Source organism: Myotis myotis, unplaced genomic scaffold (assembly GCF_014108235.1).
Source record: "Myotis myotis isolate mMyoMyo1 unplaced genomic scaffold, mMyoMyo1.p scaffold_m19_p_12, whole genome shotgun sequence".
NCBI lineage: Eukaryota > Metazoa > Chordata > Mammalia > Chiroptera > Vespertilionidae > Myotis > Myotis myotis.
In genome coordinates, this window is record NW_023416316.1 from 2,713,537 (window position 1) to 2,735,667 (window position 22,131).

The 22,131-nt window shown below is 61.5% G+C and overlaps 1 protein-coding gene across 1 annotated transcript in view; it reads right to left on the minus strand.

Annotated features, from left to right (window-relative positions):
• Nucleotides 1-22,131, minus strand: part of HMCN2 (hemicentin 2) — a 136,104-nt gene that overhangs the window by 13,518 nt on the left and 100,455 nt on the right. Inside the window, exons 63-84 of the mRNA XM_036329346.1 lie at nucleotides 20,446-20,589; nucleotides 20,200-20,359; nucleotides 19,990-20,114; nucleotides 19,380-19,563; nucleotides 15,964-16,061; nucleotides 15,251-15,517; nucleotides 14,529-14,719; nucleotides 14,042-14,123; nucleotides 13,817-13,953; nucleotides 13,153-13,294; nucleotides 12,922-13,066; nucleotides 12,044-12,171; nucleotides 11,102-11,258; nucleotides 10,174-10,295; nucleotides 9,305-9,469; nucleotides 7,770-7,877; nucleotides 7,337-7,471; nucleotides 6,863-6,997; nucleotides 5,696-5,886; nucleotides 4,661-4,874; nucleotides 3,706-3,840; nucleotides 2,530-2,720 (exon numbers count right to left, since the gene is read on the minus strand). Of these exons, the coding sequence (XP_036185239.1) occupies nucleotides 2,530-2,720; nucleotides 3,706-3,840; nucleotides 4,661-4,874; nucleotides 5,696-5,886; nucleotides 6,863-6,997; nucleotides 7,337-7,471; nucleotides 7,770-7,877; nucleotides 9,305-9,469; nucleotides 10,174-10,295; nucleotides 11,102-11,258; nucleotides 12,044-12,171; nucleotides 12,922-13,066; nucleotides 13,153-13,294; nucleotides 13,817-13,953; nucleotides 14,042-14,123; nucleotides 14,529-14,719; nucleotides 15,251-15,517; nucleotides 15,964-16,061; nucleotides 19,380-19,563; nucleotides 19,990-20,114; nucleotides 20,200-20,359; nucleotides 20,446-20,589 (3,356 nt within the window). The remainder of the gene's footprint in view (nucleotides 1-2,529; nucleotides 2,721-3,705; nucleotides 3,841-4,660; nucleotides 4,875-5,695; nucleotides 5,887-6,862; nucleotides 6,998-7,336; nucleotides 7,472-7,769; nucleotides 7,878-9,304; nucleotides 9,470-10,173; nucleotides 10,296-11,101; nucleotides 11,259-12,043; nucleotides 12,172-12,921; nucleotides 13,067-13,152; nucleotides 13,295-13,816; nucleotides 13,954-14,041; nucleotides 14,124-14,528; nucleotides 14,720-15,250; nucleotides 15,518-15,963; nucleotides 16,062-19,379; nucleotides 19,564-19,989; nucleotides 20,115-20,199; nucleotides 20,360-20,445; nucleotides 20,590-22,131) is intronic.

Below are 22,131 nucleotides of genomic sequence, written 5' to 3' on the forward strand. Positions count from 1 at the left end.
GCAGGACGAGCGGGGAGGAGCAGCTGGGCACAGAAAGGGGTGTCTGGAACCAGGCCCATCGAACCAGGAAGAAGCTTAGAGTCTAAACCAGCCAGGGGCTCACAGACTCCTCACAATGTCGCATCAAAGGGGCCTTTGTGGCCACTTCTCAGCGGACATCCAAAGCGAATCCATCCCCTATCACACCTGGAACCTGGGGGGCGGGGAGGGGAGGACTGAGGCCATAGACTCACTGGGGAGTTGCGTGCGGCAAAGATGACTTAGGGTGCCTCTCCCAAACGTGTACATTGAGGTATTATCACTCTATGGTGCACGCTGAGGGGCCCTTTTAGAAAGAAGAGGTCCATGATCGATAAGTGTGAGAATACTGATGAGCAAGAAGGCATCCAAGCGGCAGGCCTTCTCAGGGCGTTTACGGGCCCATTTGCACTGCCAGTTCCCCAGGGAGGAGGCGGGTGGCAGCATTTCCCCACTGAGTGGCAGGGAAGCTGTTTTCACAGGCATCCGCGACCATGGATGGTGACAGCTCAGTTCTGAGTGGAAGCTCTGCCCCAGGACAGAGCTCAGGGGGCTTGTGGCCACAGTCCATGCCCAGAGATGACACCACAGAAGCCGCTCCTGAGGGACTGTCCACCAGAGGGCCCCATTCAACACACCCTGCAAGGGTGACAGCCCTCTAGGCCTGTCCACTGGGTTTTCTTTTCAGAATTCATTACTAGGTGCTGTTACCAGAATACACACCAGAGGGCGCTATTGAAACACTCCCTGACTAGAGTGCTGTTCTCCGAATGTCCAAAGGGGGTGCTATTGCGCATAATCCCATATTAACAGAACAAGTGGATGCTACACAGACAAGGTCCCAGGACCAAACTGGAATTTCAACTGAATTACAAAACAATCCCCCTGAAGTGAGTGATCAGAAGGCAGACACCTCCGTTTCCTGTGCTGAGTCATTCCCTCATGCTGGGGAGTGCATCTTTCTCCGGCAGACCATTGCTGCCCAGGAGGTTTTTGCTTTGCCCCAGGTGGGGTGGGGGGCAGGGGAAGACAGTTGACCTACCCCTGTGGTCGGCAAACTGCAGCTCTCAAGCCACATGCGGCTCTTTTGCCCCTTGAGTGTGGCTCTTCCTAAGCCTTAGGAGTACCCTAATTAAGTTAATAACAATGTACCTACCTATATAGTTTAAGTTTAAAAAATTTGGCTCTCAAAAGAAATTTCAATCGTTGTACTGTTGATATTTGGCTCTGTTGACTAATGAGTTTGCCAACCACGGACCTACCCTATTGGAAACACACCTAGCCCCGCTGTGTGGAGTTTCTGAGAACCATTAAGAGACTGAGAATCACCATTAGCCTCCAGGCGGAAGCAATTGCCCCACCCTGTTAGAAAACCTCTCACCACACCTGTGGACAATTGCCTGAGGGCTACTTAAGACTGAATCCAGCACTTCAGTCTGCAGGCAGAGGCCTCTGGATGCTTTGGGTCTTTGCCTGATCTAATTAGTCAGAAACAGCGTCCGACACTGTCCGGCTCTAGAGACTGAGAGGCATAGCTGATCTCAGACTCCTAGAATTCATTACCAGGGTGCTGTTCTCAGAATATCCACAAGTGGGCACTATTGCAACACCTGCCTGCACACAGTTAAAAGTGTAGGCTTGGGGGTCAGACCCATATGGGACGAAATCTCGGGTCTATGCTGAAGCCACTACTAGACATCACCATGTTTCTAGGGCCTCAGTTTCCCCATCTCTAAAATGGGGATAACAACTGCTAGGATTGTTGTGGCATCAAAAGAAATCACAGCCATCCGGTGCCTGGTGCGCATGTGGTACAGCCTCAGGTCATAGCAGCCATTATTCCTGCTGCGGTTACAGCTACTGCGCTGTCAGTACCAGTCCTATGATTATCACTATCTAGGGACAGGCTCCCAAAGGGGCAAGATCAAGGACCCCTCAGATGAGCTTGACAGGAGTGAATGGTGGATTTCCGCTTGACCATGGGGCTTGGGACGCGGAAGGAAGGGAAGTGGGGGCTGCCCAGCGCACAGTCTTTGGAAACGGCATGAAGTAGGAGTCAGGAGAGCTGGGTATGCTCCTGCCTCGGGGGCTTCCTGGTTGTGGGCCTCTCTGAGCCTCGGTATCTTCCTCTGTAAAATGGGGCACTCTTACCCGTCTACCCTGCCCCATGGGGTTGTTGTCATTAATAACCTTTACTGTCATCACCGAGGGGCCAGTCACTCCTAAATGCCTGGTAGGGGTCCTCGCACTGATTGCTGATTGTAAAGCTGTGAGGGAGAAATGATTGTTAGCCCCATCAAATGGGTGGTGTAGCTGAGGCACAGAGAAGTGAAGCCGCTGGCTGGAGGTCATCCTAGTGAGGGGAGGAGGGCGGAATCTCTGGACAACGGGCAGGAAAGCGCTTTGCAGACTGTAGAGGGTGGTGCCAACCTAAAGAACCCTTCTGAGCAGTCAGAAAAGGCCCAGGGCTGTCCCAGATGTCCCCGTCTAGAGCACCAGGCCCTTCCTTGCCTCCGTCCTGCGGATGGTCAGCGAGCCATTCTGCAGCTGGTGCCGGAGTCGGCTGCCCCGCAGCGGAAGGCCGTCTTTGATCCAGTGGATGTCAGGCGCCGGGTCTCCGTGGACCTCACAGTCCAGGCGCAGGCTGCCCCCCACAGGTTCCACCAGGTAGGAGAAGGCTTCTCCTTGTAGGACAGGAGCCTCTGCACAGTGTGACATTAGACAAGGGGTCAGGGAGGAAGTTCCCTTCAGGCTCAGCCTCCCGTAATCCTGTCCCCAGAGGCCTGTCCTCAGACCCCAGGAGGGCCGAGTACAGTCAACACATCAGGGACGGCAAACAGCTCCCACGTGATGGGTCAAGTGAAACAGACTGGCAGCGGCTGCCAGGAGCGCTGCTGAGAAAGATCTGAAGCCGAGTGGGAACAGTGTGGTGATTGATTAGTGATGTCTGAGGCAGGTGCAGGAGGGGAGGGAAGGCAATGCAACGAGTGTCATATAGCCGCTCTTATGGACTAATTACCCCAGCTGCAGGGTGCCTGCTGGGGACTCTGGAAAACAAGGACCACGTGGTCACGAGGACACCTCTGCTGTCCACAGCAACACCAAAACATCCCTGGTCCTCATCTCACTCCAACCTTAAGCCACTCGTGAATGGCTGTACCGGTTCCTCCCCTTCCTGGTTTCCTGAGGGTGACTCTACCAACAGCAGCCGCTGTGTCCTGGTGCCGGGGCTGCTCATTGCCCTCCGTCAAGCCCCACCCTACCCATCCTGAGGTTGAGCAAATTAACACATGGCCAGCACCGGTTACTGTGTCGCTGCTGGCTGCACAGGGGACCACGGGCGGGCTGGCAAGCTTCGTGTGTTTTCCTGCCAGAGTGCCCTGGCCCCCGGGCCTGCCTCCCACACGGGCCCTCTCTAGCGGCTCAGTCGGATCCTGCAGGCTGACCGGTCAGATCCCCATTCCACCTGCAGCCAGGCTGTCTGGGGGATTAAAAATCCCTCTGCTGGGCCCCGCCCCAGGGAGGCAGGGCTACTAAATCAGGGTGGACCTGGGCCTCTGAGTTTATGAAGTCCCAGGGGGTGCTATGTACAGCCAGGGTGGAGAATTGCTAGTTCCAAGGTCAGGAGGCCAGTCTCAGAGGGAGTCCAGCCGGTCTCGAGCGAAAAGCCCAGGGCTCGTGCCTCACCCTTCACGTGGACGAAGCTGACAGCCTGCACGCGGCCCACTCTGTTCTCAGCCCAGCAGACGTAGGTCCCGCTGTCCTCCCTGCTGACCGCCACCCTCTGCAGCGTGCTGCCCCCGTCCAGTTCGGACACGCCCTCTGTGGCAAAGAAAGAGACCTCTCAGGGTGCCCTGAACTCCGGCCTGAGCACCCAGCAGGTGCCTAGTAAAGACACAGAAATCGGTGGCCCTTCTCCCTGGGGGCGCCTGGCAAGGGGGAAGCACAGGCCGCCTCAGAGGATGTGGGTGAGGGGCCGCCTTTCTCATTTCCAGGTCCACACTGTGAGCTGGGTGAGCGGTCAGGGCAGGTCTCCGGGTGCCTGTTCCTGTGGGCCTCTGCATGGACGCGGCGCCAGCGGACGCCTGTTATCTCCGCTTCACAGGAAGGAGCTGGGCTCAGAGAGGCTGGATCACTCGCCCCAGCTCCCACCCAGGAAGCGGGAGGGTCTAGGGGGGGATAAAGCCGTCTCCTGGCTTAGGAGGGCCTGGAATGTCATTTTGCAGTGACTTTTTGCATTTCAGCGATTCGGCAGACATTTACTGAGCACCTACTATGCAGCCTTCAGGCCCCTAAACATCAGCTGGGCCCCGTAGGAGCCAGAGCCCTCAGGAAAGGGGTTTGCTGTGGGCCCACAGTGGGCGCCATGGCCCTGGGTGGAGCACAGGCCCACTCCTGGACCGAGGTCCCCATGGTGGAGTTTTTTTTGCAGGTGGCTTCTTGCCAGGTCTGACGCGTGACAAGTCATCTCTGGCCAAACACGGGTTTGCCCCAACCGCCCTGCCCAGGGCCAAGTCTGGAGACCCAGGACCCACCGCACCGACTCACACCCTCTACCTCCCTGCCAGCGTGGGCTCCCCTGCTGGGCCTCCGCCGCCTCCCAGGGCCCCGTGCTGCCCGCCAGTCCGCCGCTGGCCCAGACCTGTGACTGGCCGGTCATTGACGGTCCAGCCAATGCGGGGCGTAGGGCTGCCCCGGGCCGCACAGCGAAGCCACAGCCTGTCCCCGGGGCGCAGGCTGCGGTCCCCAGGCAGGGTGGTGAAGACGGGCAGCGCCAGGATGGTGAGGTGCACCCGGCGGCGGGCGCAGCCCACGGGGTTCTCGGCTGTGCAGGTGTAGGTACCAGCATCCTGGCTCTGTGGGCAAAGGGAGGGGTCAGCGAGAACTGCCTGGGCCCCGCAGGTTCCCACGGGGCAGCCAGCCAGAGGCGGCGAGCTGCCCGAGGTCCCTCAGCTGGCACAGGGCTCGCTGCACCCCTGCGGCCCCGCAGCTTCCTCCTCCGAGCCCTGACCGCGCCATCACGGCAGTTTCCATTCACCGAGCGCCTACTCCGTGCAGAGCTCTGTGCTCAGAACGTGCCCTGGACCAGCGCCATCCATGCTAACACGGTCCCTAGGAAGCTCCTGCTTTTGGCGACTTCTCCAAGAGGAAGCAGGGCCGGCGCCTCACCACTGCACCACCCGGCCTCCCGTGGGGCAGGGCCTGTGGTGCCCTGAGCCCCCTCCCCCCACAGGTGTGTCTGAGCAGCCGCACATGTGGAGAGCAGCCCGTTTTGTAATTACAGAATCCGAGAAGTGCCGATGGGGAAGGGGGCGGGGTCCCCACCCGGGCGGGGTCCCCACCCCCGGTCAACATCAACAGGAGGCTGAGGACAACCAGGCGCAGGCTGGGGACGCAGAGCCATGGCCGTACCCTGCCCCCGTCCGGGCTCCCTCCCTCCCCGGGAGCTCGTCAGGGGGTCCACGTTCAAACCGTGGTTCTGCTTGGGAACAGCGTGACCTGGGGACACTCAGAGCCTCAGTGTCTTCATCGGCTCCCGGGGACGGCGACACCTATCTTCCCAGGATCCTGGGCTGAGACTGCACAGCGCTCGGCATGACGAGCTGGGGGTGCAGCCGATGCTCACCGCTCCCCTTGTTGCCATGGCTCCCCTCTGTGCGCCAGGCCGGAGTCTCACCTCTGAGTTCCTCACCAGCAGCTGCCCGGATGGCTGGATGCTGAACTTGCCCTCAGCTCCGGACACAGGCTGGCCGTCCTTTTCCCAGGTGATGTCCGGCTCGGGGCTGCCCCGGGCGGTGCAGGGCAGGAGGGCGTGGGAGCCTTCGGTGGTGGCCAGGTCGGGGAGGCCGGTCTCGATCACGGGAGGAACTGTGGGGACAGGCAGGCCCACTCGGGGACTGGGCTGGGTGAGGGTGGGCTGCTCCTGCCCCCGGGCCCTTGGCACACCCCTCAGTCCCTTCTTTCACCCCCATCTGCTGCTTCCACCAACTCTCTGGGCACAGACCATGGCCCATGGTCTGGACAATTGGGGGCTCGAGTTTTCAGAAGAGCTGTGAGAGGGTGGCCTCCTTGCACACACATGCACGTGCGCATATACCACACTCACACACATGCAGTGACTACAGCTTCCGGACAGAGGCCTCCCTGGCCAGGCTGCACGTGGGCGCAGGTCCCTTCTGCCGGCGCCTTCCTCCCTGGGGAGGAGCTACTCGGGGGCAGGGGGCAGGGGGCAGGTCACTGGCCCGGCAGGCGTGGTGCCTGGCCCTCTAGTGACCGCAGTGATGCTCTGAGGCGCAGGGAAGAGGAGTGCACTGGGCAAGGAGGCTAGGGAGGAGGCCTGCAGCCAGGCGCCCCTCGGGGCTCCCAGCCAACGTCCGACCCCGGCTGTGCACAGCCGCCCACAGGGACAGCCCCCAAGCCGCCCCCAGAGCTGGCGCTGGGTTACAGCAGGCCCGGCCCACACCGAACAGTCCCGGCTGCCGTGCGGATGTGGGACCAGCGATGCCCCCTCTATCTCTGGAGACCACCATCATCAGACTAAGGCGAGCACACGTGCAACGGCGCTGGTGCAGGAGAAGGGACAGAAGTGACTGTTGCTACAGGAACGAACGAGGGCTGACGAGATTCGTGTCCCATCAGAGGCTGGGAGTCAGGGGCACCGAGTTACCATCTGAAGTCAGACCTGGGCGCAACATTTTCTCCGAATTCCTTCTAGACCCACAGACGGTGCTGGGGTGCCCCCGGAGAAGACACGGGGATAACCCCTCTCCCTCTCCCCCCGGGATCAGAGCCAGTGGAGAAGCGAGGGGCCCTTGGGAGCCTCAAAGCCGCTCCCCGGGCCCACCTTGCACCACCAGCCGAGTTCTGCCCACGGCACTGCCCGCGCTGTTCTGGGCGATGCAAAAGTAGTTCCCGGCGTCCTCTGGGCGGGCGTGGGTGATCCGCAGCTGTCCGCTGGGTAGGACCTGGGTACCCTTTCCTGGATTGGGTGGGAAGAAACTGGCTGGGGCTGGGGCCGAAGGACCCCTGAGAAGGGCAGGAGGGTGGCCTGGGCTGTTCCGTCAGGTCAGGCAGCAGGTGACACACCGCGGTCACGGGGTGATGTGGGGACAGAGGGAGTGTGGAAGCTGGACTCAGAGCCCAGCCAGGCTGTCCCCTCTCCGACCTCCAGCCCAGCCACCGAGCGCTCAGGCCCAGTCTCGGGCTGTGGGTGCAGGAGGTGAAGGGGGGTGGGCAGGCCTGCAGAAAGCCCGGGGGGAGGAGGACCCCAGCCCCTTCTGCCCTCCTCCCTAAGGCTCTGGGCTCAGTGCAGACTCACCCTCAGGGATGCTGAGCCCCTCCTTCTGCCAGGCGATGCTGGGCCGGGGGACACCCCAGGCCACGCAAGGCAGCAGCACCTCCTCCTCCACCAGGGCCCGGACCGCGCTGGGCAGTGGCTTCACCACGGGCGAGGCTGAAAGGGAACAGGGCTGGGGACCCTTCACACCCAGGCCTCCGTCCAGGGGCCCCGAGCACTGGAGAGAGAGGACTCCAGAAAGGACGGGAGGTTCCGGAAACTGGGGCACGGAAGACATGGGAGGGCTGATTTCCTCCCAGAGTCCCACCAGGAATGAGAACACAGGCAGGAATGGGCATCGGACCTGGGTCCTCATTCCCTGCCCCCCCCACCCCGCCCCTAGCCCCAGCTGCTTCTCGCTCTTTACCTGCCCCCAGGGCTACAGCTGTCTGAGCCGAAGGACCGGGCACCCTACCTTGCACGGTCAGGGCTACGTGCTTGCGGGCCACGCCTGCGGAGTTCTGGGCCGTGCAGGTGTAGCGGCCGGCGTGGACGGGGAGGGCCTGCCCGATCTCCAGGGCGCCTGGAGGTGGAAGGGGGCACGCAGAGGTGAGGGTTCTGGAAACAAGTCCTCAGGGACGGAGGCAGCCCGTCTTCCATACCCAGACCCGGTGTCTCTGGTCCCGGCCAGTCGGCCTGCCTCCCTGCCCACAGGTAAGCAGCCTGGGGCACCTGGGTCCAGGCCTGCCTCTGCTCCTGCCCAAAGCCTAGCTGTGGGCAAGTCCCTTCCCCTCTCAGGGCCTCAGTTTCCCCACATGTGCAATGAGGCATCGGGATGTGCTCTAGACCCTCTGGCTGTGATGTCCCAGGGTTGGCCACTGCCCACCTGGAATCCCTGGCCACCCACAGCTCCCCAGGCCCTAGCACTTGCCTCCTCCAGGAAGTGTCCTGGATTGCCGCTTCCCCTGTCCTCCCTCTCGAGACCGCAGGCTGCCCCTGAGCAGTTACGTGAAGTGGTTTCTAACTGTCCCATGAGCCCTAAGAGCCTGCGGGGGGGGGGGGGGGAGGAGAGGACGCCCAGCTCCCCCGGCCCCGCCCCCAGGCACCAGGGCTGTCCCACAGGCCGGCTTCCCGTGACGCGGCCTGAGGGGGCCTCTGGGACTCCGGGAGAGCTTAGAAGCCACAGACCCGGCCAGCGGTTCTGACTCGAGGATTTCACCAACTAACCAGCAAGTGCATTTCACTTCAATCCCCATAAAGTTGCCAACTTTTCTTTTTTGATAAATAGATATTTTATAAGTCACCATCTGCAATCACCCTAATTCCATAGAACAGCGGTTCTCAACCTGGGGGTCGAACGACCCTTTCACAGGGGTCGCCTAAGACCATCGGAAAAACACATATATAATTACATATTGTTTTTGTGATTAATCACTGTGCTTTCATTATGTTCAATTTGTAACAATGAAAATACATCCTGCATAGCAGATATTTACAGTTATGAAGTAGCAATGAAAATAATGTTATGGTTGGGGGTCACCACAACATGAGGAACTGTATTAAAGGGTTGCAGCATTAGGAAGGTTGAGAACCACTGCCATAGAAGAAAGAAAAGCTAAGAGAAGCACAATTTCTGCATAAAGGACAGCGCTCTAAGGCAAGCATGTCAAACGCGTGGCCAGTGGGCTGCATGCCTCGTCTGTTTACACGCTCGCTAAGGAGATCAAGCTGGCTGCGCGCAAACGCTCGTCGCTACGGGTGACGTCGCTTTGCCATGAAGCAGCACTCGTTTGCCAACTGTCATCAGAGAGTCACGGAAGGACAGCAGCACCCTAGTGTGCAGAATGGGAGACTGAGGCCCAGAGAGGGCCAGGGGTTTCTCCCAGGTCACACAGCAAGGGAATGGCAGAGCCAGGCCGCCGCACACGGCCCCAGGGGCTGCTATCACCCTCTCTGCCCAGGTCCCTGCCTCCCCTCAGCAGCAGCTTCCCTGGGGTCCCCCTTGCTTACCCGAAGGCGAGACACGATAGCCACTCCCCCGGGCCCCCAGAGGGAGGCCTGCCTTGCTCCAGGACACCGTGGGGGCGGGCACGCCGGAGCTGTGGCACGTGAGGACCACAGGGGCCATCTGGGTCACAGTGAAGTCCGTCTGGTCGTCGGCGATGGTGGGGGGCACTGAAACCCAAGCGCAGGCGTGAGGCCCCGCCGCGGTCCCGGGGAGCACAGGGCGAGGCCAGGTGGAGGGAAGCCATGAGCGGAGACTAGGACCCATGGTGAGATGAGTGACGAAGGGCCACGGAGGGAGGGCAGCAGAGGGGGGTCCCACTCGCTCACTCAGGACCAATGTTTCGACAGGCACAGGGATGGTTATGAACTGCTTTCTGTAGAGACACCAGCCAGGCACCTCGGGGAGCGGGAGCTGGTGGCAGCTCAGAGCAGGGGGCGTGGCATTTAACCTGAGCCTGGAGCGGCAGGTGTCCGCTGGGTGAAGGGCGAAGGGAACAGTGCTCACGGCAGAGGGAACAGCATGTGTGAAGGCCCAGGGGTGAGGAACAGAAAGCCACCCAGCAGACTGGGTCCCAGAAGGAGGCAGGCCATGGGGCGAGCTTAACCTGGGGAGGAGTCAGTGGGCCTCGAGGGCCAGGGTGACACCTCGAATTCTATGAGGACAGGGGGCAGTGGAGGGGGGATTTTAACCAAGGTGCTGACGAGGTAAGATTTGGGTTTAGAACATTTTGGATCAGAAGGGGTGTCTCCTGCGAGCTCAAACGTGCCAGGGATTGTGCTGGAGCTGGGGTTATGTCAGTGTAGGCAGGGTGGGATCAGGGAGGGCCTCCTGGAGGAGGTGGCCCGTGGCCCGTGCCCCCATCTCAACTCACCGTGGATGGTCACCTGGTACCGCTTGCGGGCCTCTCCCACCTCATTGCTCACCACACACTCAAACTGGGCTGCGTCCTGGGGGCCGGGGGCTGCGAGGAGTAGGGCATTGGAGGGCAGGAGCCTGGGACGGACGGACAGACAGACGGTTGGCTGCTGAGTGACAGGCCTGGCTGACCTGAGACGAACCAGCCATGGTCTCCCTGTCCCGCGAATCTGGAAGGTTGAGGGGTGTGTAGGGGGGTGGGGGGTGGGGGGGGGGGTGTCTCATGACTATTTTCCTTTCCTGTCTCTGGCCCCTAGCCCTGGTTCTAGAAGTTTCTCTGAGAAGTTTCCACCTCCAAAGGCCTAGTCAGGGGGCCGTTTCCGCTTTCATCCTTGTTCCTCTATAACCTCCATGCTGCCTGCCCGTGGCGACAGCTTCTCTAACGGCAGCCGCCCCCCCCCCCCCCCCCCCCCCCGGTCGTCCCGCCGTGTCTCCTGAGACCTGCCGAGCGGAGGCCTCCGCGGTGACTGGCACCGGGCACAGAGAACGCCTGGCCAGTGACCTGGTGAGCTGGCCCCTTCCACGCCCCCAGCGACCACTCCCGCACCAGCCACATTCGAGAAGCGGGGAGACCCAGGCTCCAGCGGGGACCCTGGGTCCGGCTCACCAGCATGAACTCGGGCTTCAGGAATGTGTCTAAGCTGTGACTGTCATGGCTTTAAAGGTCGCGTGTTTTCTGCTTGGCTGTGTCTCAAATGCCCCCACGCCCTGCTGGACATCTCATTGCGAAGGCTCCCCTCCCCCCAAGACCCCCCCCCCCCCCCCCGAGGATGGTGGTGGCTTTGCTGAGCCCGGAGCACGTCCCTGACCCGGCGGCCCTCTGAGATGGGCATGCCCTTCCCCACCCCGAGCGGCTCAGGTGCTCCCAGAAGGACGCTCAGTACCGGTAGGCGCCCTGCTGCAGGCGGAAGTCCAGCTTCTGTCCGTCCTTCCACCAGGCCACGAGGGGCTTGGGGGAGCCCCTGGCCTCGCAGGGCAGCGAGGCGGGGGTGTGGGCTGTCAGGGTCAGGTTGGAGGGGCTGGGGGCGATGGCGGGAGGCTCTGGGGAGAGAGCAGTGTCAGGAGACCGTGTGCGGGACGGGGGAGGCCCGGGGACCCCACCACCTCAACCCCCCAGGAAGCAGGGAGAGGAGGCGGAAGGAAAGCCCCTTGGGGAACTCCCACGGGCTCCCAAAGTTTGGGTGATGGGCCTTTGCTCACCCCAGAGGCTGGCGACCCCTAACTGCCTGTCCTGGAAGAGACCTCCAGGCTGTCACAGCCCCCACCAGCCTGGCCCAGGCCGGGGCCCCCGCACACGGCCTCCAAGGGGATGGGTTGGAGTGGGAAAGCAGGCCAGAGTGCCCGGTTCGGCGATTCTGAGTCTTATCCTTGCAAATGTTTTATATCTTGTGTGTTTTATCACGCTCAGTGTAATAGCATAGCCCAGTGGCTCAGTGGTTGAGCGTCGGCCTATGAACTAGGAGATCACGGTTCGATTCCTGGTCAAGGGCATGTGCCCGGGTTGCGGGCTCGATCCCCATTGTGGGGCATGCAGGAGGCAGCCGATCAATGATTCCCTGTCATCACTGATATTTCTATCTCTCTCTCTCCCTTTCCCTTCCTCTCTGAAATCAATAAAAATAATAGCATAATAGTGAGTGTATGTAACATATGTATAAAAATCCATCTTTTGAGCATATTTTACTAATGAGCTTCGTGGTCAGAAACATTTGGAGACCATTGCTGTTGGCTGCTGACGCTAGAATGACCCAGACACTAAGCAGGACCGGTTCCAATCACAGGGTGGATGCTGAAGGCAAGGAACACACCTTCCCCTGTCCACCTACCGAAGACCCGGAGGTCACGGGCCTGCCGATCGGAGCCCGCAGAGTTGGACGCCAGGCAGAGGTAGTGGCCAGAGTCCTGGGCAAGGACTGGCTGGATCCTCAGGGAACCCTCGGGCAGAACCTGCAATCTGGAACCGGAGGGAGGGGTTGCCATGGAGACCCAACCCCGAGTCCCGCATCTGTGAGGCTGAGGTTAGCGGGGCCACAGCTGTGCACCCCCCAACCCAGCATCAGGAAGGGCAAGAGGCTGCTTTGGGCCTCCTGGGTTTCTACCTGGGCCTCGCCTCTCCCCGAGAGTCAGCAGGCAGAGGCACCCACCTGTCTGAGAATGGCCTCTAGATCTAAGAACGGCCCCTTCGAAAGGGGTCATGTCAGTTCTGTGTTACCCCGCCCCCAGCCCCAGCTGATTGGATTGAGGAGGAACACGTCACTCAGGCTGAGCCAATGGAATTCCCTGCCCTGGGAATTTGGAACTGGGGCTCCCAGACAGCTCTCTAGGCTCTGCAGGTTGTGTGAACTGAGGACTCTAACCTGGGGGCCACAGGGAGCCATCTCTGTGAAAGAAGGTGCAGAAAAAATTGATTATGAGAAAGAGAGAGAGAGAGAGAGAGAGAGAGAGGGAGAGAGGGGCAGGAAGCCCCCCCGGCCCTCACCCACAGAAATAGAGATGAGCACCAAAGGATCAAACCACACAGACAGACAGACAGACAGCCACCAGGGGTTCGAGACGCTCTTGACAAACAGGCATGCCTATCCTTGGGTTCTGAGCACACCCGTGGCCCAACGATACACAGTCACCTTCTGCTCTAACCGTGCAGGTGGGTTTCTGTTTATGACCTGCAAAGCGGTACCTGAGACCTTCCCCTTCCAACTCTCACCTGGGGCTCCCAAGGTCCAGGGGGGCCCCGTCCTTCCGCCAGCTCATGAGGGGTGGCGGGGCCCCCTCCGCCTGGCAGGGCAGCAGGACGGTCTGGTTCACGGAGGCGTTCACCACTGGTGGTCCCGGCTGGATGGAGGGCACCGCTGGAGGAGGGGCACAGAGGGGGCGGGTTCCGGGAGCCAGCGACGCGGAGGGGGGTGGGCAGGGTGGGTGGGGCAGGCCCACTCACTATGGATCTCCACGTGGAAGGCCACGCTGGTGCTGCCCGCGGCGTTGCGGGCTGTGCAGCTGTAGTTGCCGCTGTCGGCCGTGCTCAGGGCCTGCAGCTGGAGGAACCGGCCCTGCTCTGGGAACTGGGTGTGGGCGTCTGCCTGTAGACCCCCCGGGGTGGAGAGACCCTGGTCAGTGCTGGGCTGGACCGGGCATGTCCCCAGGCACCAGCCAGAGAGGATCCAGGAATGGGGGGGGCGGGTGGCGGACAGTGGCCTCGGCCATTGTGGGCTGGCCTGTAGCCCTGGCCTGATGCCCACTGGGAGGGTGCGGGGGGGCTTATGCTCATACAGGAGTGGGACCTTCCACCAGGACTACACTCCTTGGGTGCCCAGCAGCGAGCCCCCCGTTTCAGGGGTGAGCCCAGAGAAGCTCAGTAACTGGCCCGGGGCACACAGCACTCAGTGTCGCTCAAAGCTGCAATGGGAAGAACACGGGAGTCATCAGAAGCCCTGCGCCCACACCCGAGCCTTGCCTCAGGGTCCCCATCCACTATGTGGGGACAATAGCAGCGGGGAGAACAGCAGCAGGGCAGGTGTGCCAAGTGCTGGTGCAGGCAGGTCAGGGTCTGGGCCTGAGCGGGACAGAAGGAGGGGTCCCTGGGCCCCCAGCCTGGCACCCACCTGTAGCAGGATGCCATCTCGGTGCCACTCAATCTCGGGGGCGGGATCCGCCTCCACGGAGCACTCCAGAACCAGCTGCCCCGGGGCCAGGCCAACCACAGAGCGGGGGCCTCGGGGCCCAATAACGTTTGGAGGGGCTGGGGGCAAAGAGAGAGCATGAGCGATGGACCTTCCCCTGCAGGGCCCATCCTGCCTCCCTCTCCTGCCCGCCCCTGACACCCCTACCTTGAACCCTGACCCGGAAGCTCTTCTCGATTTCGCCAGCAGGGTTGTGGGCCAGGCAAGTGTACAGCCCATCATCGCCCACCTGGGGACAGAGCAGGGTAAGCAGCCATCCCTGGCCTCAGGCTGCCTACCTCCTGGACTCCTGCCTTTACAACTAAGGACCCCGCTGAGCTTGCCACCCAACTTTCCAACCCACCTATTCCCCTCCCTGGGATGCTTCTTCTCTCTCTCCATCTCCCCCTTGCTTTGGGCTAGGGCAAAGCCTGCCTCCTCCAAGAAGTCCCCCCTGACTGCACCAGCCCTCCTCTGGTTATATGGTTTCTGCATCAGCCTTGGCTCTGATCAGGATGGGAGCTCCTGAGGGCATGGCCCAGGTGGGTCATCTCCACATCCTTACCCCACACAGAGGAGGAGCTCAGCCAAACCTTGCCAGATGCTGCTGTGACCCTCTCTCCCCCTCCCCCAACAGCAGGCAAGACAGCAGCACCTGCACAGCCTCCACCCGGAGCCGCTGCCCAGTCCCTCTGCTGTCCTCCTGGCTGTTCAGGGCCTGCCCATCCTTATGCCAGGTGATGTTGGGCAAGGGGGTGCCCCGGGCATCACAGCGAAGCTCCAAGGGGGCACCAGGGGTCAGCGACAGTTCTGCGGGCTGGCCCGAGTCCTCGATGTGGGGGGGATCTGTGAAACGCCATGCCTGCATCAGCGGTGGGGCCCTTGTTGGAGAAGTGGGAGCCAGGGTGCTTCCCCCGCCCCTACCGTCCAGGTGCTGGCAGTGGACAGAGCAGGCAGAGCCATAAACAGGCAGGCGGGGTGTGCGGGAGGCCCTAAGAACGGAGAAACCATGGCCCATCTGCCTGGGACAGCTCCTCCTGCTTTAACACTAACAAGGACACACTGTGGAGCAGGCACAATGGGCACACGTGTTTCTAACACACAGCGGCACTGGAGAACCCCTGTGCTTGAGACGTAGGACTCCACTCCCGCCCAGGTTTCAGCGGCTCTTGCCTCTGCTTTACATGGTTTGGGGACAGGACTGAGGAGGCAGCCCCAGGAGAATGCAGCATCCCCGCTGCCTGTTCCCCAAGCCCTGCTCCAGGCCCCTGGGGCACTCGGCTCCCTCTCCTCCTCCTCCAGCACCCCCTCCACCCCCCCAGGCCCGCCCGCCCCTCCCTGGCCCAGGGATGCTGGCGCTGGGGGCAGATGACCCACCCATCACCGTCAGCTGGAAATGCCTCCGTGCCTCCCCCGCCTCGCTCATGGCCACGCAGGAGTAGGTCCCCGAGTCCTCAGCTCCCGCCGTCTCCAGCTGCAGGCCCGGCCCCTGTTCAAGACTCTGGAGGAACAGGGGCTCCCCGTCCTTCATCCATGACACTAGGGGCAGGGGGCTGCCGTGGGCTTCACAGGGGAGGACCACCGGGGAGCCACGGACCACTGCCACATTGTTCTGGAACTCCGCTGGCTCCAGGACAGGGGGCACTGTGCAGGGCAGAGGGTGGGCACGCGTTATTTCACCCTGTGCCAGGTGGCCCTCCCCTGGACCATCGCTCTGGACAATCCCTTCTCCTCTCCAGTCCTCGCCTTAGGCCTCACCTCCTCCAGGCAGCCTTCCTGGAATGCCTGAGGCCGGGTGCAGCGCCCGCTCTGTGCTCCCCCAGCGCCCTGACCTTCCCCTTGCAGCACCAGTCCCCTGGGATTGTGGTCGCCTCTTTACAGAGCGGTGTCCTGCCCTGCCCGCCTAGTGGCAGTGGCCACCTCTGCTCACTGCTGTACCCCAGTGCCTGGCAAGTTCCTGGCACCCCACGGTGTCCAGCGATTACTCGGGAGGTGAACAGATCAGACCGAGTCGCCATGTTTGCTCACACAGGCCTTCATTCTTACACCCCAAGGCCGAGGACAGACCAGGGCACGCCGCTGCTCCATACCGTGCACCTGCAAGGTGAAGTTCCTGTCGGCCACGCCGGCGGGGCTTGCAGCCACACAGGTGAAGACGCCGGCATCTGCCAACTGCACCCGGGAAATCCTGAGCCCCTCGAGAAAAGGGGGAGAGAGGACAGAGAAGGGGGGCTCAGTGCAAAGGTCCCTCCCCTCCCCCATTCTCATTCTGCCTCCCAAAGGCTTGCCAGTCAAAAGGGCGGCTCTGAGACACAAACTTGAGCAGGTCCAGCCTTTGTTTCAACGCCTTTCCTGGCTCCCTGTGCTCTCAGAATAGAGGCCCAGACGCCCCGGCCTGGCCCTGATGCCACCTCCACCATCTCATTCCACAGCCGGCTGCCTCCTCCCCCTCCGGAGCCCACTGCCCTCCTAGGACGGCCTGCCTCCCCAACCCCTTTTCTTTCTTTTAAAAAAAATATATTTTTATTGATTTCAGAGAAGAAGGGAGGAGAGAGAAACATCAGTGATGAGAGAGACTCAGTGATCAACTGCCTCCTACATGCCCTACACTGGGGATCGAGCCCACAACCCGGGCATGTGCCCTGACCGGGAATGGAACCGGGACCTCCTTGTTCATAGGTCTACGCTCCACCACTGAGCCACGCCAGCCGGGACTCCTCCACCCCCTCTCTTCTAGATAATTCCTCATCTTCAGGACTCACCAGTCATCCACTGTCTGTCCCCCACTTTCTGTCGAGCCCTCTTTCACCTCACCCACTCCTCCAGCCACTGCTCACCCTGGTGGCCGGGGGTGCAGTCCACCCTCGCCCCGGGGCCGCAGCCAGTCCTGGCTCCCAACACCACCTGCTGCCGACAGTCCCACACGGCTCTCTCCACAAACGCCTGGTCACCATCCTGCCGGACGCCCGAGAGCCTCCCAAACCCGCCATGTTCCAGCAGGACTCGGGTCTCTCTCCCCTCACCTGTCCCTCCACAGCGGGCCCATCTCAGAGCACAGGGTCCCCGATGGGAGCCTTGGATCAAGTCCACTCCTCCCTGTCGCTCACCTCTGCCCGCCTCACCGCAGGCTCTGGTCCAGGCCGCACTGGGTCTCGCCTCCCTGCTCTGCCCTTGACCCCACAGCCTGCTGTCCACACAGCAGCCAGAAGGACCGTGTAAAAACCCAAGTCATCACCCTTAAGAACTGACACGAAGACTCGAAGAGATACTTGTACACCTGTGCTCACGGCAGCATCACTCACAGCAGCCAAGGTGGGAGCAACCCAAGTGTCCACCGAGAGGTGATGGAGGAGCGAAATGTGGTCCATCCCCCCAGTGAGCGTCCCTCAGCCTTACAGGAAGGGATCCTGACACCAGCTACTGGGGTATCGCGATGTGCAGCCGGGTGGGGGTGCACGATGCTGAGTGACATGAGCCAGACACAGAGACAAATACTGTCTGACTCCACTCATGGGAGGGGCCTGGAGGAGCCAAATCCAGAGAGAGAGGAAGGAGACGGTGGGAGCCAGGGACCGGGGTGGGGGGGGGGGGGCGGGATGGGAGTGACTGCTTCATGGGGACAGAGTTTCCGTTTGGGAAGAGGAGGAAGTTCTGGAGATGGATGGAGGTGATGGTGGCACGACAGTGTGAATGCCCTGCATGCCACTCCGTACTTCAATACGGGTAAAACCGCACACTCAATGACAGACTTAAAATGGTCAAAGGCCAAGTTTCCTATCAGGTGCATTTTTCCACAAGAAAGGACGTTACATCATGATGCTTCGCTGCCTCTCGGCATTCCCTCTCCGCAGGAAGACACATCTTCCTAAGGACCCGCAGATCCCAGGTCATCTGACCTCCCTCCCCCGCACCCCTCCCCTCTGTGCCTGGAATACACAGGCACATGCTGTTCCCTCTGCCTGGACGCTCTTCCCCACAGGTCCTCTCGCCTTGCCTTCTCACTTCCTTTGGTCTCTGCTCCAGTGGCACGCTATCTGAGTGCCTTTCACTGACCCCCTAAAACAGCACCCTCCGTGACACCTCCCATCCTCACCTTATTGTTCAGAGTACATGTCCCTTGTGAGATTTCATTTTTATACTAGAGGCCCGGTGCACAAAAATTTGTGCACTAGGGGAGGGGGGGGGGTCCCTCAGCCCGGCCTGTGCCCTCTTGCAGTCTGGGACCCCTCTGGGGATGACCACCTGCTGGCTTAGGCCCGCTCCCCGGGTGGGAGATGCCAGGCCCAATCCATCGGTGACTGCCCCGCTCCCTGGGTCGTGCACACAGCAGGGCCGATCCGGGGGTTGGGGCGCCACCCCAGGGCGGGTCACACACAGGACACCCGGGCGGGCCGGCCAACCGCTGCTGCACTGCCCGGCCATCCTGGGTCACAGATAGCAGGCCCGGATGGTGGCAGGGCAGGCAGGATGGCGCTGTCCCGCCCCACCACCCCGGGTTGCAAATAGCAGGCCCAGATGGTGGCGGGGCAGGCAGGATGGCGCTGTCCCGCCCTGCCTGCAGTATGCAAATTAGCCACCATCTTTGTTGGCAGTTAATTTGCATATCACGCTGATTAGCCAATGGGAGCCAAAGGTACGGTCAATTACCATGTTTGTCTATTATTAGATAGGATGTTTGATTTCCATCTCCCTCCACCTCCAAAACCTCAGGTGCAGGGCCTTTATCCTGCTCACTACATCTCAGTGCCCAGAGCTATGCCTGGAACAGCAAGCATCTGCAAGCCTTGCTGAATGCACGAAGGCTTTGCTCATGCACCTCCTTCCAGGAAGCCTTCCCTGATTTCCTCCACCCCAGGCCAGGCTGGGTCGGGCACAACCAGATGTCCTGCCCTGGATCTGTGCCTCCCCCGTTGGGCTGTGAGAGCCTCTGGACAGAGGCCCTTTCATCTCTGGAGTTTCATTTGGGGGTGGGGTCCTCTCACTTTGCCCCTCATGAAACTGTATGTTTATATAATTTCTATAAAGCCTGTAAACAACAATATAAGAGGAGCCACTTTAAGACAGAGCCAAGCGGAGCGGCTGTGCCAGAGAAACTGGCTCCTTGCGTGTCTTCTGTCTCAAATCTTTGGGGTGTTAAACAGGGCAAGGTACCTCTGGACTGGGCCTGGGGCAACACTGTTTGCAGAAGATAAGAAAACAGTTATGTGACGATTGGGCTGGAAAGTAAAAACAGTTTAGCGTTGACATCCCCGTGTTACGCTGTTGCCCATCGCGACGCCTTCCCCCCATGGCGTACTGTTCCCCTTCCCTTTCTCAGAAATACCCATCGCCTTTGCCTCCTAACAGAACACTCTCGGGGATCCTGCCTGAATCAGTGCGTCCTGAAGAGCGATTCCTACGCTCTCACTGGTACGTGCTGCTGCCTCCCACTCTGAACAAGGCCCAGCTGCCGGCAGGTGTCGGGCCTGCGATCCACCGGCCGGCCGGCCAGGAGCTGCTCCCTCACCTGAGGATGCGGCCGGAGCCGTGGAGGTGGGTGCGCTGGGAGAGCGGGAGGGGCAGGCCGTCCTTGAGCCAGCTCATGTGGATGGGCGGGGAGCCCCGGACCGGGCACGCCATGGTCACCAGCTCCCCGGCCCTGTGCACCAGGGGCCCTGCGCCCTCTGTCCCCTGCTCCATGGCGGGAGGCACTGGGGGTGGGGAGAGAAAAAAGGGGCAGTGAGGGGTCTACAGAGGGGCTCTGGGGAGGGCAGGGGTTTCTCTCAAGGAGGGTCTGGGAGGCGGCGACAATGCCTAGACTTTTGCCCCATCCACCCGGGGCAGGAATGAGGGCATGGCTTGGGGGCCACCGTCTTACCCCACCCCCTGCCCTGGGCTCCCTTCTCACCATCCTTTGTCCCCCAGCCCCCCGCTGACCCCTGGCTGCAGTGGCGCCTCTGGTCTGAGGACGCGGCCGAGGCCCAGAGAGGTCACACGTGCCCGGGCTCACAGGTGGGCATGGCTGAGGCTTGAACCAGGCCTCCCGAATCCTACACTCGCACCACCCTCCAGATGCCCTGGACAGAGCCCGGGGAGGCCCCCACGGCGCCCGCCTCTCGTCGCCCCTCGCCGCTCACCCAGCACGCTCACGGTGTGCAGCCGGGCGTCCTCCCCGGCCGCGTTGTGGGCCACGCAGGTGTAGGCGCCCGAGTCCGAGGCCATCAGGCCCTTCAGCACCAGGGAGCTGCTGTCCAGGTAGAAGCTGTGCGGGGAGGGGGAGCCGGGAGCAGGTGCGTGAGGGGTGGCCCCCTGCTGCTGGGGCGGGGAGGGCACAGGCCAGGCCTTACCGGAGGTGGGGGCCCACGCCCTGGCCCAGTGGGCGGCCGTCCTTCAGCCAGGCCACCTCGGGCGGTGGCTGCCCATCAGCTTCGCAGTCCAGCCGCACCTCCTGCCCCTCCAGGACGCTGTGCTCCTGTGGGGCACCCGCGCTCCGGATCCGGGGGGCCACTGCGGCAGGGGCTGTGGTGAGGCCCGGGCCGCGGCAGGGGCAGCGTGAGGGGAGGGCAGGGGCAGGGTGCAGGGTGGACACATACCCAGCACGGCCACCGCGAAGTCCTTGCGGGCCTCGGCCTGCGCGTTCTCGGCCACGCACGTATAGGTGCCAGCCTGGGCCGGCTGCAGGCGACTCAGCTGGAGGCGGCCCCCACGGGAGACCACGCCGTGCGCCACGCTGCTCTCTGCGGGACAGACGGGCGGGCCGGGCTGTCACCTGCGCGGACCCGCCACCCCAGGTGCTGCCGCTGGGCCCAGACACAAATGTCATGTGACTTCCTGAGGTGTCCATACCCCCCCCCACACACACACACACAAAGCTGGAAAGACCCCAGGAATCCTTGCGCCACTCACCGCTTCCTGTGTTCATGGGGAAACTGAGGCCCAGGCAGAGGCAGGGCTCCCCCCATCCACCTCATGACTTTCCTCAGCCTGGTCCTGGTTCTGTTCCTGACAGCCCCTCCCGACTGCCTCCCACCGGGACAGTTCTTCCCAAGGGACCCCACTTCCTTAGTGTCTGGGACTTGGTCCTCGTTCTTTCTTTTTAAAAAAATATATGTTTATTGATTTTAGAGAGGAAGGGAGAGAGAGAGAAACATCAGTGATGAGAGAGAACCATGGATCAGCTGCCTCCTGCACGCCCCACACTGGGGATCGAGCCCGCAACTGGGGCATGTGCGCTGACTAGCAATCGAACTGTGACCTCTTGATTCAGGGTCAGTGCTCAACACTGAGCCACACTGGCCGGGTGCTGGTCCTCTTTCTGTCACGGCTCAGGCCCACTTAACCTCCCACCTTCCCTCCAGCTCCACCCGCCCCTCCCACTGAGCCAGGCTTCTGATCACGGTGAACCAGCCACTCACTGCCCCGACGCAGGCCAGCTGGGGGCTTCCCTGGTCCCCAGCTCAGGCTGCACGCCCACCTCCATCTTAATAGGCTGCCCCTTCACTCTCTCCAGCTGCGCCTCTGCCCTGAAGCCTCTTCTAACTGCGCCTGCCCAAGATCATCTGTCCGGCCAGCCCTTCAGCACAAAATTGAGCAACTACTGCATGTCCGACTGTGAGCTTGGGAATGGAAGATGCACAACCAGTCCCTGTCCTCAAGGAGTGCTCAGGGCATCAGAGACGGGACACAGGCACCATCCCGGGTGGAGCCAGGAGCAATCAGGCAGGCCTTCTGGAGGAGGTGTCTCAGCTGAGACGTGAAGGTGAGTAAGAACCAGCCAGGCGACAGTGGAGGTGGGCAGGGGAGTCGGGGTGGGTGTTTCAGGGAGGAAACGGCGTTGCCAAGCGCTGGAGGTCAGAGAGAACAGGGCCCAGGCAATCCCGCGCCCAGGCGGAAACCCGAGGGAGGAAGGTGCGTGCCGCCCAAACACGCGTGCACGGATGCTCACAGCACACGCGTCATCACAGCCAAAGGTGGCAACACCCGGTCCACCAGCGGCCGCATGGACAGAGAAAACGGGACATGCCAACGTAATAGTCATTCATAAAAAAGGAGGGAGAACAGAATTTCACTTAAAGAATGAAGAACTGACCCACACTACAACACAAATGAACCTTGAACCCACGACGCTGAGTGGAGGAAGCCAGTCACGAAAGGCCACACACTGTGTGCTTCCATTTGTGTGAAATGGACAGAAGAGGCAGACCCACAGACAGAAGCAGGAAGTGGCTGTCTACAGCTGGGGGTGGGGGTGGGGGCGGTCTGAGGGAAATGGGGAGCGA